The sequence below is a fragment of the Lepidochelys olivacea genome, assembly GCF_965140295.1.
Source record: "Lepidochelys olivacea isolate rLepOli2 genome assembly, chromosome: 6".
Taxonomy (NCBI): Eukaryota; Metazoa; Chordata; order Testudines; family Cheloniidae; genus Lepidochelys; species Lepidochelys olivacea.
In genome coordinates, this window is record NC_140416.1 from 48,622,873 (window position 1) to 48,639,236 (window position 16,364).

Consider the following 16,364-nt stretch of genomic DNA (forward strand, 5'->3'; position numbering starts at 1 on the left):
AGAACCCTGTCTTGTTGAGGCAGACACACTAGTCTGTTGCAACACAGACCCAGGGTCTGGGCCATGCCCACAAAGCTGCAGGCTTTAAGCTCTGCAGGTTACCTGACTCCAGCACCCAGCCACCCAGCCCCAATGGGATCCAAACCCCAAATGAATCTGTTTTACTCTGTATAAAGCCTATACATGGTAAACTCACAAACTGTCAGCCCTCTATAATACTAATAGAGAGATATGCAAAGCTGTTTGCTCCCCCAGATATTAATCACTTATTCTGGGTTAATTAATAAACAAACGTGATCTTATTAAGTATAAAAAGTAGGATTTAAGGGGTTTCAAGTAATAACAGACAGAATAAAGTAAGTCACCAAGCAAAATAAAGCAAAAACACGCAAGTCAAAGCCTGATACATTAAGAAAACTGATTACAGGTAATATCTCACTCTCAGAGATATTCCAATAAGCTTTCACGGACTAGACTCCTTCCTAGTCTGGGCCCAATCCTTTCCCCGGTACAGTCCTTGTTAATTCCAGCAGACATCTTAGGTGGTAAACAGGGGCTTTCTCATGACTGGCCCCCCTCTCTGTCCTGCTCCACCCCTTTTTATGGCCTTGGCACAAGGCGGGAATCTTCTGTGTCTCTGGGTCCCCACCCCTCCTTGTAGGTGGAAAAGTACCAGATTTAAGATGGATTTCATCCTCCCTCCATTCTTCCTGGGCTGGCGCACACATACACAGGAAGGTTTGCAAGTAAACAGAGCCATTTACAGCTCATTGATTCTGAAGCACCCTTAATGGCTTCCACTTAACATGTTTACATCAGTTACACTAGTTTATATCTTATTCTCCTAACTTCAGACAGAGAAATAATACATGCAAACATATGGGATGACCACACTCAGTAGCTCATAAGCTTTGTAATGACACCTTACAAGAGACCTTTTGCATGAAGCCTATTCCAGTTACATCATATTCACAGTCATAAGCATATTTTTATAAAGCATATGGCGTGCAACATCACAATATATATCTGTGAACCCCGCAAAAGCATGTGGATTCAAATATGCTGTTTCTTTCCAACAAGCCTGTAGCCCTTTCTGAATAGTACTTTTTGCCTATTTTTCCATAGAAACACCATTCACTTTATTTGTAGAGACCAAGATACACATCCCCAGATTTTTCAACCTCTGTTTGTAAATTTATAAATGATTTTGTTGTATATATCTCCCTTTGTCCTGAAGTATCCCTAAACGCTCTTTTAAACTGTAATTGTTATACAGAAAGCTCTTCACCCCATTGCTGAATTGAAGCCATCTTTGGCGTGAACCATGGCAGCTGGTTAAGAGTGCACAGTATATAACCATTTAGGGCAGGAAGTGATTACCCTGTGAAAAATGAAACAGAGAAAATTTAGGGAGGCAGAATGTAACTACGCTATTGGAACTTGACCAGGACACGAGTTTAACATCCCTGCTATTGGTGGTGCATAGGCCTTGGGCTGGCCCCTCTGCACAGGGATGAATTTCCACGTTTGCAAAACACTTTGAGATCCTCAGATATTGCTGTAGAACTGTTGTTGTTTTATCTCTTTCTTTCTTTCTTATGTTGGGATGGAAACTCATAACCTGTTAGAACAAAAGTCTGGAGCTCGTTATACTTCCCCTTGTGCCATTGTCTTCAGTAACCGTGTTACTCTCTTGTATTTGCAGCAGACCCCCTTGGTTTGATCTTCCTCCACCCCCTTACTGCTCAGATTCTGAATCCCCCAGTCTGACAGATCTCCCTCCTTACCAATCTCGGACAGGAAGCTTGGTGAGCACAGACACCCCAATGGCAGGAAGCCCCTTGAGCACAGGCAGCAGTCGGACAAGAGGTGTCAGTAACAGTATGGACCGTCGCAGGAGTCTTCGTGAGAGAACACCTGAGCAAAATGACTCTCTGATCAATCCTGTTGCTGAAAGAGAAATGTGACCGGGGTATTGAAAAGGGTATATGGGTTAGTCTGCTGTGGCTTGTTACCGTCAGAGATGGGCCTGAGCTGTGAAGTTCAGAATGGGATTTGATTTGACTCCAAGTTCAAACTTCCCCAAGTTTCACAGGTGCTCTGTTTTGGTGTTTGGGCTTATCATAGGCAAAGACCAGAGCCATGAGTTGTAGATCCAGGTTCACATCTGAACTGGCCAGAGTTGGTAGAAGAGGGGTTAAGTCTGGGATTCTGGTTCAGATCTGTTGAATACTTAAGACTTTGTGATTTAATGTATTTCAGGGTGTACTTTACTGTATATGTATATATGTGCTTGTGTAATTTGTATAGGTATTCCACACAAAAAACTGTTAAAACATTCAGGTTACCAAGTCAAGCACTCAGAATATAGGAAATGATGGAATTCAGGTTGCCTGGGAAACCTTAATTTGACCCCCTTTTGTGTGTGTGCATTAAGGTACAATCTTTAATTACATGATCACACACTAATTTTCTCTACAGAATCCCTGCCTCTTGGCGTGCACAGGATGGATTGTGCTCCATTAGTGAGCAGCTATTCCATATTTTGTTTTAGCCTCATTGTTCAATTTGTGGTTCTAGGCCTTATTTATTGCACACTACTCAAACCCTGCTGTGCAGACAGAATTATTAATTTCCTCATGGTTTTTCTGTGGCATTTATCATAGCATCTAAGAAGCTTCACAAATATTAATGAAGTTATTTTCACAAGAACTCTGAGATGAAGTGGTGGTATCCCCATTTTACAGATGGGAAATGAGGCACGGAGAGATTAAGGTTAAAAGTGTTCACTAATTTTGGATGCCCAATTTGAGACACCTTGGACCTGATTTTTAGAGCACTTAACATTCTATAGCACTTTATATGTTCAAACATACCTCCCATTGTCTTCAGTTGCAGCTGTGAGTGCTCAGCACTTCTGCAGGTCAGACCCCAGGGTCTCAAGTCTGGCACCCAGATACTGAGGAACACACAGTAAGTGGCCACCTCTGAAAAGTTTGGTTTAAGTGACTTGCCCAGTGTCACATAGGAACTCGGTTGCAAAGGGAGATAGAATTTCAGTTTTCCAGGGCAACTTTCAGCTGCTGTAACCATAAGACCATCCTTTCTCTTCTGCGGTCACCTGCTTCATCCACTACACACCTTCCAGCTTCTGCAGTAAATGAGGCAGGACTCCTACAGACAAGTTGCTTTTACTACACAACCCTGATTTATCCCCAGAGCAAGTGCATCCTGTGCACTGATTGAGGCAGGGGTCCTGGGGAAAACATAGTGTGTGATCATGTAGGTTAAGACTGTACCGTAATGGAGATGCCCAAAGACTCCAAACTAAAGTTGTGCACATAACCTTAATTCTGGCATGCGCTAACTTTTGAGTACTTGATTAGCAAGCTTAATGTTTTTATGTAATTTTTTGTGTGGAATTTCATAGGTTTTTTTAAAAAGCAAACTGAAGAAACAAATTCCAATATGGAGCATCATATTAACATCTAGCATAGGTCATCAGCAGAGCTGGAACCTTTAGATCTGCACAGACTTCTGCCACTTGAGCTAATGGAGTAACTGATAGCTGTAGTAAGTTGTCATCCTAGCAGGGGATGTGATACACTTTGCAACTGGGTTTCAAAGATATTTGTTGACCGCAGAGGGATGGTGAGGCTCAGGAACCATGAGTTTCATTCCAAGCTCTTAAGGGGAGTGTCCTCTAGTAGCCACAAACCCTCTGCCAATTCCTCGCATGCAGTGTGTTTTGTCCCATAGTCTCCAACCTGACCCTGTTCTGTCTTTTCTCCACCCCAGCTCCTAATCCCAGTTGCATTCTCGTCACCTAGCCAATGCCAGTCTCCACTCCTCAGGCTTCTCGTGGCCAAACAGTCCTAGTCTCCTTATCCTTGCTGTAAGTCCTGCTGTCCGTCAGCATCCCTCCTCCTCTTCTCCCTCCTCCCCCCCCAGTCCCCTCCCCCCCAGGTTCCTGGCTGCTCATCTAGTTTCTCTTCACCCTGTCAAAGATCCTCCTCCATCTTAGCCTTTCCTCACCTAATACATGGCTCTTTGTCCCAGATTTTCCCCTCTCCCTGGTTTCTTGTCTGTCTGTTTGCCCTGCCAGTCCCATTTCTCCCCCCACACTTCAGGTCCTCATCAGATCTGTTCCCCCCCCCCTTCGCCTCAGCTCCCTGTCTCCTTGCCCAGCCCGTCTCCCTCCCTCCCTGATCCAGTTTGGTTCTTGTCCTCTCTGCGTTTGAGTCAGGTGGCTCCCTCCTCCACATTGCCTGAGGTCCAGGAGGGGTTCACTGATCGTGTAGAAGAGACTCTCAGTTCCAATGCCCAGCCCCCTCTTCCCCTCTCTGCTCCCTACCTGCAGCAGCCAGGTCCTGCTTCTCCCACACCCCGCAATCCCTTGACTGGAGCATGCTCAATGTGAACAAAATTTTTGGAAATTTTAACTTTGAAGCTTTGACAAGTCTCTGAGTAAACTGAGGTTTTCACATTTGGATGATTTTTTCCACAGGAAAAGCAAAAGGCACATCCCTTACATGAAAGCCACTTTCTGACAAGTTTCAAATCCCTGCTCCAACACATGAGGGCACTAAAACTTCTCAACCAAGTGGTTGTAAGAATTGTTTTAACGTGGCAAAACAATATATTTTCCCTAATTTTGTTCTCTGAAACTGCTGGACCATTTTGGCTGAAACATTAAAAACAAAATTCAGCCACTGGCAGATACCTGGCATGGAAAATTTCAGCCCAAATGGCTAAAGTTTGGAAAAGCAAAAGCAACTGAAGACAGGGTCTTATAATGAAAAGTATCAGGCAACCATAATAGGCATACTGCCAGCACTGCCTGTAAAATATATATCCATGCATACACATATGGCTTTTTACATAACATAAAATGGGTATGTGTGCATATATATGTAACGTATTTCACTGGCATACATATCTGGTATCTTTGGAAACAAGACTTAAATTTCATACTAAAAAATATTGGTGTCAAGTGGAAAACCATTTATTTTCTACAACGTTTGCTATTATTCATAGTTTTCCTGCCTGAAATTCAAGTTTCTGCATAAATTAAAAGCACAGTGGAATTACACAAGGCATTAATTCAGCCCAGTATTTCTTTCTTCCATTTTATGTTCTCATTCTTGGAATATTTCCATCTGAAATGTTTGGACCATAAGTGAAAGAATGTTTAAATGCCATTGTGAAAAGCTGTGTTGTAGGTACAGGGAGTCAGTGTGAAAGGAAGAAAGCTAAGCTGTCCCTATTGCTGCTACTTTAAATGCCACTGTATTCCTATGGTTTATTTTTATATACAGTAGAGATGACAGTGCCTTTTCTCATATCCAGACAGAAATTAGCCCTGAAATATAGTCTTATCCGATTCTTCATATAGAGCCTGATACACCATTGCCTTACTCCAGATTTATGCCAGTGCACATAGGCATAAAATAGGAATAATAGAGGTGAAACAATGTAAGGTTTTCAGAGCACAGCTCCAAACTGATCTTGGGCAAACTCATATAGTTTATGGTCCCATATAAATGAGCATTTGTCAGCGTTCCATTTACCTATGTGTATCATAGGCATCAGTTCTCTTCTTATCACTGTAGTATCTTGGAGCCAGAAATTTTGGTGAATTCTACAAATATAGGTGGATTTAAACGTGGGATGGTGCAGTAGAAAGCATCACTGATATCTCTGCTTGCCCCTTAAGTTAATTATCAGCAGCATTTCCATATGGTCCCTGCGCAGCCCATCTTTCTTGGGGTACTCAGGACTGTTGGTTACTATGTTACCCACTGTCTATGTGCAAGAGAGACTTGCTGGTGCTAAACTGGGTGTCACTCCAGTCTGTTAACCACCCCAAACAATCTCCCCAGAAGCTCTGCCAGCCTTGACTTCACCTCACGGGTTAACATTAGGTGCACCCCAAACCCCATTGAAGAGTGTTCCCCTCTCGTATCCAGCCCCCATCACTGGGCACTCACAGAAATTACCATGTTCAGTGTCTTCAAAGAGACAGTGTACAAACCAGCCTCTTTGATTTAGCTGAGGAGATGCATTTTATTTAATGTACAGCTTGAGGTGAATTTATAATATGACAAAGGATAAGTTTATTAACAAAGACCAGAGATTTAATTGATACTGAGTAAAGATAGTGGAAACAGGATTGGTTACAAGTAAAACAAAAGTATAACACGCTTCCAAGAAACTAAATATAACGTTAGCAGTCTAGACTCCTTTGTTTACAATGGTTTCTCACCCTCAAAGACTTTCTACAGTGCTTGCTGATTTTTCAGTCAAATCGGGATCCAGATTTTTCATTAATCACCTGTCCTCCACAAAGGCTGTTCCTTAGTGGAATGGATAACACAGTGTCCTTTTGCTTCTCCTTATATTCCCCAGAGTCCAATGTCTTCATTTCTAGAGTCAGGATGACACCTTTGGGGTTCAGACCCTGGTTTGTTCTCAAGATGCTGATGTCATGCTGCTCTCTCACCCTCCTGTTTGTTTACCTGAGATGCAAAGGTGTAACGCCCATTCTATTTGGCTTATCCTGCTTAATTTGTATAGAAGACCTAGACAGACATGGTAAAACAACATTTCTTTGTCTAGGAAAGATTTGTTTATCAATCCTGCCTGGTTACAGAGTTTAAACATATTTTCAATACATACAACTTTTTAAATATCACCCATACATACATCACAGAATGACCAGTAAGATATAAGCTTTCCTTTGATTTCTCCCATGACCTTCCTTACAGATAAATAGGATGACAGCATTGTGTTAAGTGTAGTGAATTTGTGAGGCCTGATAGGAGTTGCTGTTACAGAACAGTGAACGCTTTGAGAGGCTCTAAGGGCATTGAGACATTGAGGGGCTCTAAGGGTCACACCATCCTGAACTGTAAAGCTGAGGAATGCTGCTTAAATATTAACTACTTGTACAGCACACAAACATAGGGCCAGATTCACCTTTAGTAGAAGCTCATGCAATGTAGTTATGCCCTCCTGCACAAGGCTGAGTGGGCAGTTAAGCATGCTGTCCTTATAGCCCACTGGAGAGCTAAATATTATCTTTGGCAGGTAGCTAATATCCAGTCCTTATTTTACAAATAAGTAAATGGAGGCACAAAACTGAGTTGGCAAAATTGGAGATTAAATTCAGTTCCTGTGTCCCAGACCGGTTCTGTAACCATGAGACTCTGCTGCCTTTCCTTTGAACAGCCTTTTACTAAAGTGCTGCATAATAGAGCATCTGAATTAATCTGTGTGTTTCCTAACCCCATTCATATCACTGGCATTTGAAATGTTACTCCAAATTTCTAAAAATCATTACTCAAATGTTCATATGCTTTCCACCACATAATTGTAATATTTTCAAAAAGTCCCCTAAAGCACTGGGTGAAATTCAGCCATAGGGCTTAAGTGGGACTTACATGCTACATATCCCTTGTGCAGGCCTTCTTCATGGGCTGAATTTCACCATGCGCAAATAGGTTCCCAGACATCAGAAGAATGTACAAACAGCCATGCCTTGGAAGCACTGTCTCCCATTGCCAGGGCACATGTACCAAGTGAACATCATGTCATCTGCTCCTTCATCCCACTTATCAGTCACTGTCATATGTAAGTAAGATATTCTTTCAGGGTATGTATATTCTTGTACATTTGAATTGAAGTTGATCCATTTGGACTTTTTGAAAAAAAATGCGTTCTAGGGGTGTGTGTTTGCTTCCCTTCCAGCTAAGGGTGTATTTATCTCTGTATAGGAAAGAAGTGTTTTAAAAGTGGGGATTGGGCATTGAAATTGGATTGTAAAAGGAGATTGTGCCTTTCCAGTTCAATGGTGGAATTTTTTGGTAACAAGACACATTAGACTAAGCTGTGTGTAGCAGTTTGTGCATTGTTGCACTTTTGGTTATTTATCAAATTCTTGAAGGATACAGGGCTAGGAATACATCTCTTCTCCATCTTTGTGGTTCTTTATTTGTGGAAATGTAGTGTTACTCTCTACAGTATGGGAACTTACTCCCTTATGGGAACTAATGAACTTTGAGGAGTCCTGAAACACCAGCACTTCATTCTAGGAAACAACACTAAAAAGTGAAGTAAGAAGTTTTGCCATTACACATTTTCATAGTGCTAAGAATGAGTTTGCTAACCACCCCTTGTTTAGAAAATGCTATAGTATTTCGCAGGAATTATCTGTAACGTGACACCTTCCAGAATTGTTACTACAGTGCATAATTCTGTGATCTTTTTAGAAGGGGTGGTAGCAACTTTTGCATTGATGAAATTGAAATCTGAAGCTCCTTGATCAGTTCAGCATGCAAAGTTGAAGTTGAAAACAATTGTATGCAGTACCATGGGAAAGAAATTTTTCTCTCCATGCCCAATAAAACTGGACTTTACTATGATGATCTACTTTGCAGCTATTCTTGACTCTAAACCTTGGTATCCATACTCAAGGAGCTTTTGGTTACATGTTGCACCAGAACAAAGGAATTCCTCTTTAAGGGCTTGGCTACACTTACATTTTATAGCTCTCGAACTTGCTGGCTTAGGGGTGTGAAAAATCACCCCCCTGAGTGCAGCAAGTCAGAGCGCTAATGTAAACAGGCTCGGAGCTAATCCCATCATGGAGGTGGATTACCAGGAGCACTGGGAGACCTCTCTTCCAGCGCTTGCGTGTGCCCACACTCGCACTGCCATGGGAGCGCTCCCGTGACAGTGCTTTGAAGTTTCCAGTGTAGCTATGCCCTTAGGCCTGATCTTGCATGACTGAAGACTATCGGGGTTTTGCTATGGGGCCCAAATCTGATCATTTTACTTGCATGAAGTAGATCCATTGATATGTGGAACTAGTCTCAATGGGTCTATTCAGAGCAATTAGAGTATTAGAATAATGTCATTTATTTCAGTGGAACCACTTGAGGAGTAGAGGATCAGAATGGGCCCAATGGAAGCAGGGTTTGGGCTTGGAGGGCATGTATTTCAGAAGTTCTGAACATCAACAAGCCCCATTGAAGTCACTGGGTGCTGCAGATATAGCATCTTGAAATTTAGCCCATGATTGAATATGTTTATAATAATCTGAAGTAAGATATAAAACAAATTAACCTCTGGTGTGGTGCTCATGGAAAACTAGAGTAGTGTTTTTAAAACGGTGCCTATGAATAACTTTCTCCATTCTTATCGATGCTGAAACACACAACAGCACTGATTGCATCGGGATTCTAAATAGCTGGCTTAGTTCTTTGTCTCCTTTTCAGTCGGATCAGTTTTATTTACAACATTGTACTTAGATACAGCAAATGGGGCCCTTGTGATGGATTTACAAGTTGGGTGGGTGAAAGAAGGAGAGCACTTCCATTTGAATTAATACTGCAGCATGATAATCTTGGGCTCTTTAGTTTTAGACATCTTAGAAAAGACAAATGGCTTCAGCAGATAAGGAAAAACTATTACTGATGGAAAGAGCAGAGGGACATTTTTTATTCTGAATGCAATTATTAATGAATATTTAAATATAAATAAAGGAGGAACTAATGCTGTAATTTTAAAGGGGTGATCATATGGCAAACACTTAATTTTTAACTAATGCCAGACAGAAGCTGTATTGCATGTACTGCCCTTGAGTAAATTAGGAGAACTGTCCTTTTTTAATTTCTTTGTGAAACGGAATCTTGCTGCATATTTTACCATTGTAAATGATTTCTGAATATAATGCTAGGCCCAGATCATGCAATCTGTAGGTGACTTACAGTGAAGCTTCGCAGAGGTGTGAGGATCATACATCTGATAGCAGGGTTTTGGCCTTAGTTTCCATCCTGTTCTCCCTGTTTTTGAACTTGCTTTTCCTCTGTAATCAAGATTTTACATGAGAACCTACCAAAAAAAGTTGCAGATTGAAACCACACCTAGTTTGTTACTATAAACTGGAAATTTTAAAATGTATTCTACATTCTTAAATAAAGTTGGAGTTTCACTTGTCAACTGTGTAAAAACTCTGACCAGTTCGTCCCCCATAGTGTGGAGTCTGTAATTCTTGATTGTATTCTGTCAGATGTAGCCTACTTATTCATTCTCATTTCATGTTCTCTTATGTTACTCTTGTTAAACATTGTTAACTCTGTTAAACACGTTTGTTGTTAAATGTTGACCTTTCTAAACTTTTTTGTAAAAGAACATTTAAAAAAGTAATATAGTTTTTATTTATATATATATATATGTATATATATATATATATATATATATGAACGTGTTGCTTATTTTTGTCTTTCTACATCGGCTTTTTGATATATGCTTCATTTTACAACAGGGCATCTGAAGCAAGTCATAGTTTTGTCATTATTATTTATTATTGTTTGTATTGTAGTAACACCCCAGAGGCCACAGTCAAGATCAGTGCCTCATTGCGTTAGGTGTCTATAGAAACACACAGCAAAAGACTGCTATCAGAGGGGTAGCCGTGTTAGTCTGTATCCACACAAACAACAAGGAGTCTGGTGGCACCTTAAAGACTAACAGATTTATTTGGGCATAAGATTTCATGGGTAAGAATCCCACTTCTTCAGATGCATGGAGTGAAAATTACAGATACTGGCATAGATATACTGGCACACAAAGAGAAGGGAGTTACCTTACAAGTGGAGAACCAGTGTTGGCCAATTCAGTCAGGGTGGATGGGTTCCACACCCAATAATTGATGAGGTGGTGTCAATACCAGGAGAGGGACAATTGCTTTTGTAGTGAGCCAGACACTCCCAGTTCCTATTCAAGCCCAAATTAATGGTGTAAAGTTTGCAAATGAATTGTAGTTCTGCAGTTTCTCTTTGAAGTCTGTTTTTGAAATTTTTTGTTGTTGACGGATTGCTACTTTTAAATCTGTTATTGAATGTCCAGGGAGATTGAAGTGTTCTCCTACTCGCTTTTGTATGTTACCATTCCTGATGTCTGATTTGTGTCCATTTATCCTTTTACGTAGAGACTGTCCAGTTTGGCCAATGTACATGGCAGAGGGGCATTGCTGGCACTTGATGGCATATATCACATTAGTAGATGTGCAGGTGAATGAGCCCCTGATGGTGTGGCTGATGTGGTTGGGTCCTATGATGGTGTCGCTAGAGTAGATATGGGGACAGAGTAGGCAACGGGGTGTGTTACAGGGATTGGTTTCTGGGTTAGTGTTTCTGTGATGTGGTGTGTAGTTGCTGGGGAGTATTTGCTTCAGGTTGGGGGACTGTCTGTAAGTGAGGACTGGCTTTCCTCCCAAGGTCTATGAGAGTGGGGGGTTGTTTTCCAGGATAGGTTGTAGATTGTTTATGATGTGCTGGAAAGGTTTTAGCTGGGGGCGATACGTGATAGCCAGTGTTGTTCTGTTATTTTCCCTGTTGGGCCTGTCCTATAGTAGGTGACTTCTGGGTACCCGTCTCGCTCTGTCAGTCTGTTTCCTCACTTCCCCAGGTGGGTATTGTAGGTTTAAGAATGCTTGATAAAGATCTTGTAGGTGTTTTTCTCTGTGTGAGGGGTTGGAGCAAATGCGGTTGTATCTTAGACTGTAGACAATGGCTCGTGTGATGTTGTCCTGGATAGAAGCTGGAGGCATGTAGGTAAGTATAGCCATCAGTAGGTTTCCGGTATAGGATGGTGTTCATGTGACCATCACTTTTGTGCACTGTAGTGTCCAGGAAGTGGATCTCTTGTGTGGACTGGTCCAGGCTGAGGTTGATGGTGGGGTGGAAATTGTTGAAATCCAGGTAGAATTCTTCAAGGGCCTCCTTCCTATAGGTCCATATGATGAAGATGTCATCAATGTAGCACAAGTAGAGGAGGAGTAGGGGACAAGAGCTGAGGAAGCATTGTTCTAAGTCAGCCATAAAAATGTTGGCATACTGTGGGACTATGCCGGTACCCATAGCAGTTCTGCTGACTTGGAGGTATAAATCGTACCCAAATCTGAAATGGTTGTGGGTGAGGACAAAGTCACAAAGCTGAGCCACCAGGTGTGCCGTGGCGTCATCAGGGATACCGTTCCTGGTAGCTTGTAGTCCATCCTCATGTGGAATGTTGGTGTAAAGAGCTTCTACATCCATGCTGGCCAGGATGGTGTTTTCAGGAAGATCACCAATGCATTGTAGTTTCCTTAGGAAGTTGGTGGTGTCTTGAAGATAGCTAGGAGTGCTGGTAGCATAGGGTCTGAGGAGAGAGTCCAAATAGCCAGATAATCCTGCTGCAAAAGTGCCAATGCCTGAGATGATGGGGCATCCAGGATTTCCAGGTTTATGGATCTTGGGTAGCACATAGGATACCCCTGGTCAGGGCTCTAGGGGTGTGTGTGTAGATTTGTTCCTGTGCTGTAGCAGGGAGTTTCTTTTGGTACTCATCAGTGGGATCAGAGGATAGTGACCTGCAGAATGGGGTGTTGAAGAGTTGCCTAGCAGCCTCCTGTTCATAATCCAACCTGTTCATGATGACTACAACACCTCCTTTGTCAGCCCCATTGATTATAATGTCAGAGTTGTTTCGGAAGCTGGTGATGGTGTTGCGTTCTGTACGGCTGAGGTTATGGGGCAAATGATGCTGTTTGTTCACAATTTCAGCCTGTGCATGTCTGAGGAAGCAGTCTGTGTAGAAGTCCAGTCTGTCATTTCGACCATCAGGAGGAGTCCATGCAGAATTCTTCTTGTAGTGTCAGTAGGAGGGTTCCTGTGGGTCAGTACACTGACTTAGCACCATTAATTTGGGCTTGAATAGGAATTGGGAGTGGCTGCCTCACTACAAAAGCAATTTTCCCTCTCTTGGTATTGACACCCCCTCATCAATTATTGGGTGTGGAACACATCCACCCTGACTGAATTGGCCAACACTGGTTCTCAACTTGTAAGGTAACTCCCTTCTCTTTGTGTGCCAGCATATCTATGCCAATATCTGTAATTTTCACTCCATGCATCTGAAGAAGTTACCCACAAAAGCTTATGCCCAAATAAATGTTAGCTTTTAAGGTGCCACCAGACTCCTTATTTTATAGCAAAAGACGGTCCCTTTTAATTGTCTCTCCTCGTTCTCCCTTATTAAAGGTGGAATTTTTAAACACTCTTTATCCAGTTCTGTTTACAAATAAACAAAGCTACATTGATTGTCCAAGAACTTAGATTATACGTAGTCTTTTTTCTGGTGAATTGCAGCAAGGGGGCTAGCTCTATGCTGGCTGATTCAGTTCTCTCAGGGCTTATACACAGTAGCGCTTACGTCTGGATAACCAAAGTAGCCCGGGGGTATGGAAAAGCCACCCCCCTGAGCGACGTAAGTTACACCAACCTAAGCACAGGTGCGGACAGCACTATGTTGGCAGGAGATGCTGTCCCGCTGACATACCTACCGCTGCTCAGGGAGGGGGCGTAACTATGCCGATGGGAGAGCTCTCTCCCATCGGCACAGAGTGTCTGCCCTAGCAGCACTGCGTTGGGGCAGCTACATCGGTACAGCTGCGCCGCTGTAGCGCTTCTAGTGTAGACTAGCCCTCTGGGGAAAGCTTATCTCGGTACAGATAACTAACCTACGTCTCGGTGCAGATAACTAACCTACGTCTCGGTGCAGATAACTAACCTACATAAGCATCTAGCAGTTATATTGGACTCCTGCCTTTTCTGCAAATGTCACCTTGGCCTATCACAGCTGAATCTCATTTTTATCATTATCCTCATTAACTAGGTCCTCTTTTATTCCCACCCAAATAGTTGGCTGAAAAGCTTTACTCTGGATTGTTACATGACTCCAGAATTAAACAACTGGGTTCAGGGTTCAAAATCCCTCCCCAGCAGCAATAATACAGGCAAAATGGTCTGACGTTGCCACGGTATATCATCAGAGCCTTAGAGCTGGCTGACTCACTCACATCCCAGCGAGAGCAGAGCTTGAGGTATGTCGATTTGGAAGACAGCCACTTACGAAAACAAAAGGCATACTCTCTAGCTGAGCTCTCTGGTTAATTATTTTTATTCTTGCTGCTTCAAATTTATTTAAACATCTTAATTTTTTATGCCTTAAAGTGTAAACACGTTGTTGTTCAGCAACAATCTCTGCAGGTGGTGTCTTTTCATATTGATTGTATGCAGCTTCCTGGTCATTCAGCTTAGATTATCAGTCAGTCAGAGAGGTGAAAAGTCCTCCTAGATATGATGCACTACAGTCCAGAAAGGTGATTTATTGAGTATATGTAATTGAAGGTAAAGACATCTTGGCAGGAAAATCCACAGCCCTTTATTAAGAGTCCTCTTCAAAACAAAGCCCAGGGTGTGTGTGTGTTTTATTGCATTCAGTGCTTGGGAAAAGTGTGGGATTGGCATCCTTAGAGAGTGAAAATCCCCTGTTTATCCACGCAGTGAAAGCTGCTCCACCCATCCTCACCAACGTCCCTTACACTTGACCTGGAGGACTGTTGCATTAATTTAGCTGGAATAAATGGACCAAAGGTGTTACCGTAACCCAGTCCCCGTCCAATATTAAAAAGTGTTAAACAAGCTTTGGGGTATGGTATACAGGAGACCTCAGCCTGTTTAGTACCATGGCAAACACAGTGATAAAAATCCTTTTAGCCTTTTATTAAAGAGAAAGACAAGAAGGAAAAAGAATTAAAGCCTTTGAAATGTAAATAACTAGGTAAAGCTTTCATTTTAGCAACATCCCTTTTTCTCTTTAGCTGGAGAGCTTTTAGAAGAAAAAACTCCCGTGTTTTACAATCGCTTAGATGGTATCAAAGATGGTAATAACTGTTCTTGTGGTGGGGGAAAAAGAGAGTGGCTAAGATGGACTAGAGCTGTTGTTGTTTAAATCCAATCCTATTTCATTGCAGGTTGTGTTTGGGATTCAGCTGGAGCTGGTGGAAGTGGTGGTGTCATCTGGGTCCCTCTCTCTGGCCCAGCCTGGTCAGGACATCTCTCAGGATCAGGATGAGACAGGCCCGGGGTCTCAGGAGATGGTGGGGGTGGCTGCTCACTCCAGGAGCCAGTTGTACTCCCCAAAGTCTCTTTAAGGACCCACAAACAGAATGGCTGGTGGAATAGCATATCCCATCATTATTTTGTCCACCAATTAGACCTAGTTTCTGACCCACCAATATTGGTTCACTGATTTTTGGTTCCATGCTGAAATACCAGGAATGATCTTAACACAATTCTTGAATTATATCAGTAGGTATTTTTGTTTGGATTAATTCAGTCTCTCTCTCCTTTTCCCATCAACATTTGTTGTTACAGGTTACGGTGACATTTTATGCACTCTCTTGTACTTTTTACAGTTGAGCTTGCAATTAGGGTAAATTTGTAGGCCCAATTATTACAATAGGACCACAATTAGGAAGGAAAGGATAGATCAATTTCTGTTGCTCATTCAATCCTTGGCACTTTTGCTGAGATGGACAAAAAGGGGTCAGTTAGGGCTACCTGTATTGGTGCTCTTCTAGGATGTGGACATCTAGTTTCTGAAAATAGGTCTGAGACAGCCGACGTTTCTCACATTTGACCCAAGAGCCATTGTAGGGGTAACTCCTTTTACTAGCAACTAACCTAAGGTGGATTCCAAGCAGTGACCTTGAGCCATAGAACTCCATATCCCTTTGCTTGATACTGCAACCTATAAATCCTTCCTATGTGTGACTGATCTCTAAAAATGAAGTTACAGCAGCCTGTTACTCCGTGTAATAACAGCATGTTATAGTCCCTTTCCACCCAAAATGGCTCTCTTTTGAGATACCACATCGTTCTTTATCCAGTGAATGAATTGTCTGTTGTGAATACCTGCTGTTTCCTTGACCCAAACAAACACATTGCAGTTAGAGTGATGAAGATGCTGCTTTATTTGACAGCATAGATTTTTCTACCAGTTTGTTTGTGACGTAGATAGCCTAGAAAATGCTGTTTGTCTAACAAAGCATCTCAAATATTCCCTGCTTCTATAGACATGGAAAAAAAATTCTAAGGCTGCTTAACTGATATTGGTATAATTCTTCAGTGGTTTTGGACTAACCATGCATGGAGGTATACGAATGGTACAGAGACTTTTCACAGACTGCAGATTAATTTATGTGCTCCTGTTGTTGCTGAACTCTTGATATGCAGTGTAATAACGTGTGTGTTTTTCTAATATATTCCGGAGAGAATTGTGTTCCCTTTGCAGCTGTGCCTGTGTGCTGCTGTTCCTTGTTGTAGTTCACAATATAGATACAGAACTGTAGCTACCAGCTGAGACAATAGAGATCCAGTTCACAATGGGAAAGCAATTAAATAAGGAAGATAAACTGGATATTGGGACCGCTGCCTCTCCCATATAGTGGCCTATTTGGGAGCAGTTTATCCTGT

General features: G+C 42.1%; 1 protein-coding gene across 3 annotated transcripts in view; it reads left to right on the forward strand.

The window, feature by feature from the left end:
• Nucleotides 1–10,002, forward strand: part of LDLRAD3 (low density lipoprotein receptor class A domain containing 3) — a 181,485-nt gene extending 171,483 nt beyond the window's left edge. For 2 of the 3 annotated variants that reach the window (XM_084631427.1, XM_084631429.1), the window contains exon 6: nucleotides 1,706–10,002. In XM_084631427.1, the coding sequence (XP_084487553.1) occupies nucleotides 1,706–1,967 (262 nt within the window). In that variant the 3' untranslated portion in view covers nucleotides 1,968–10,002. The remainder of the gene's footprint in view (nucleotides 1–1,705) is intronic. The other variant, XM_084631428.1, reaches the window with a different exon arrangement.
• Nucleotides 10,003–16,364: the final 6,362 nt, after the last annotated feature.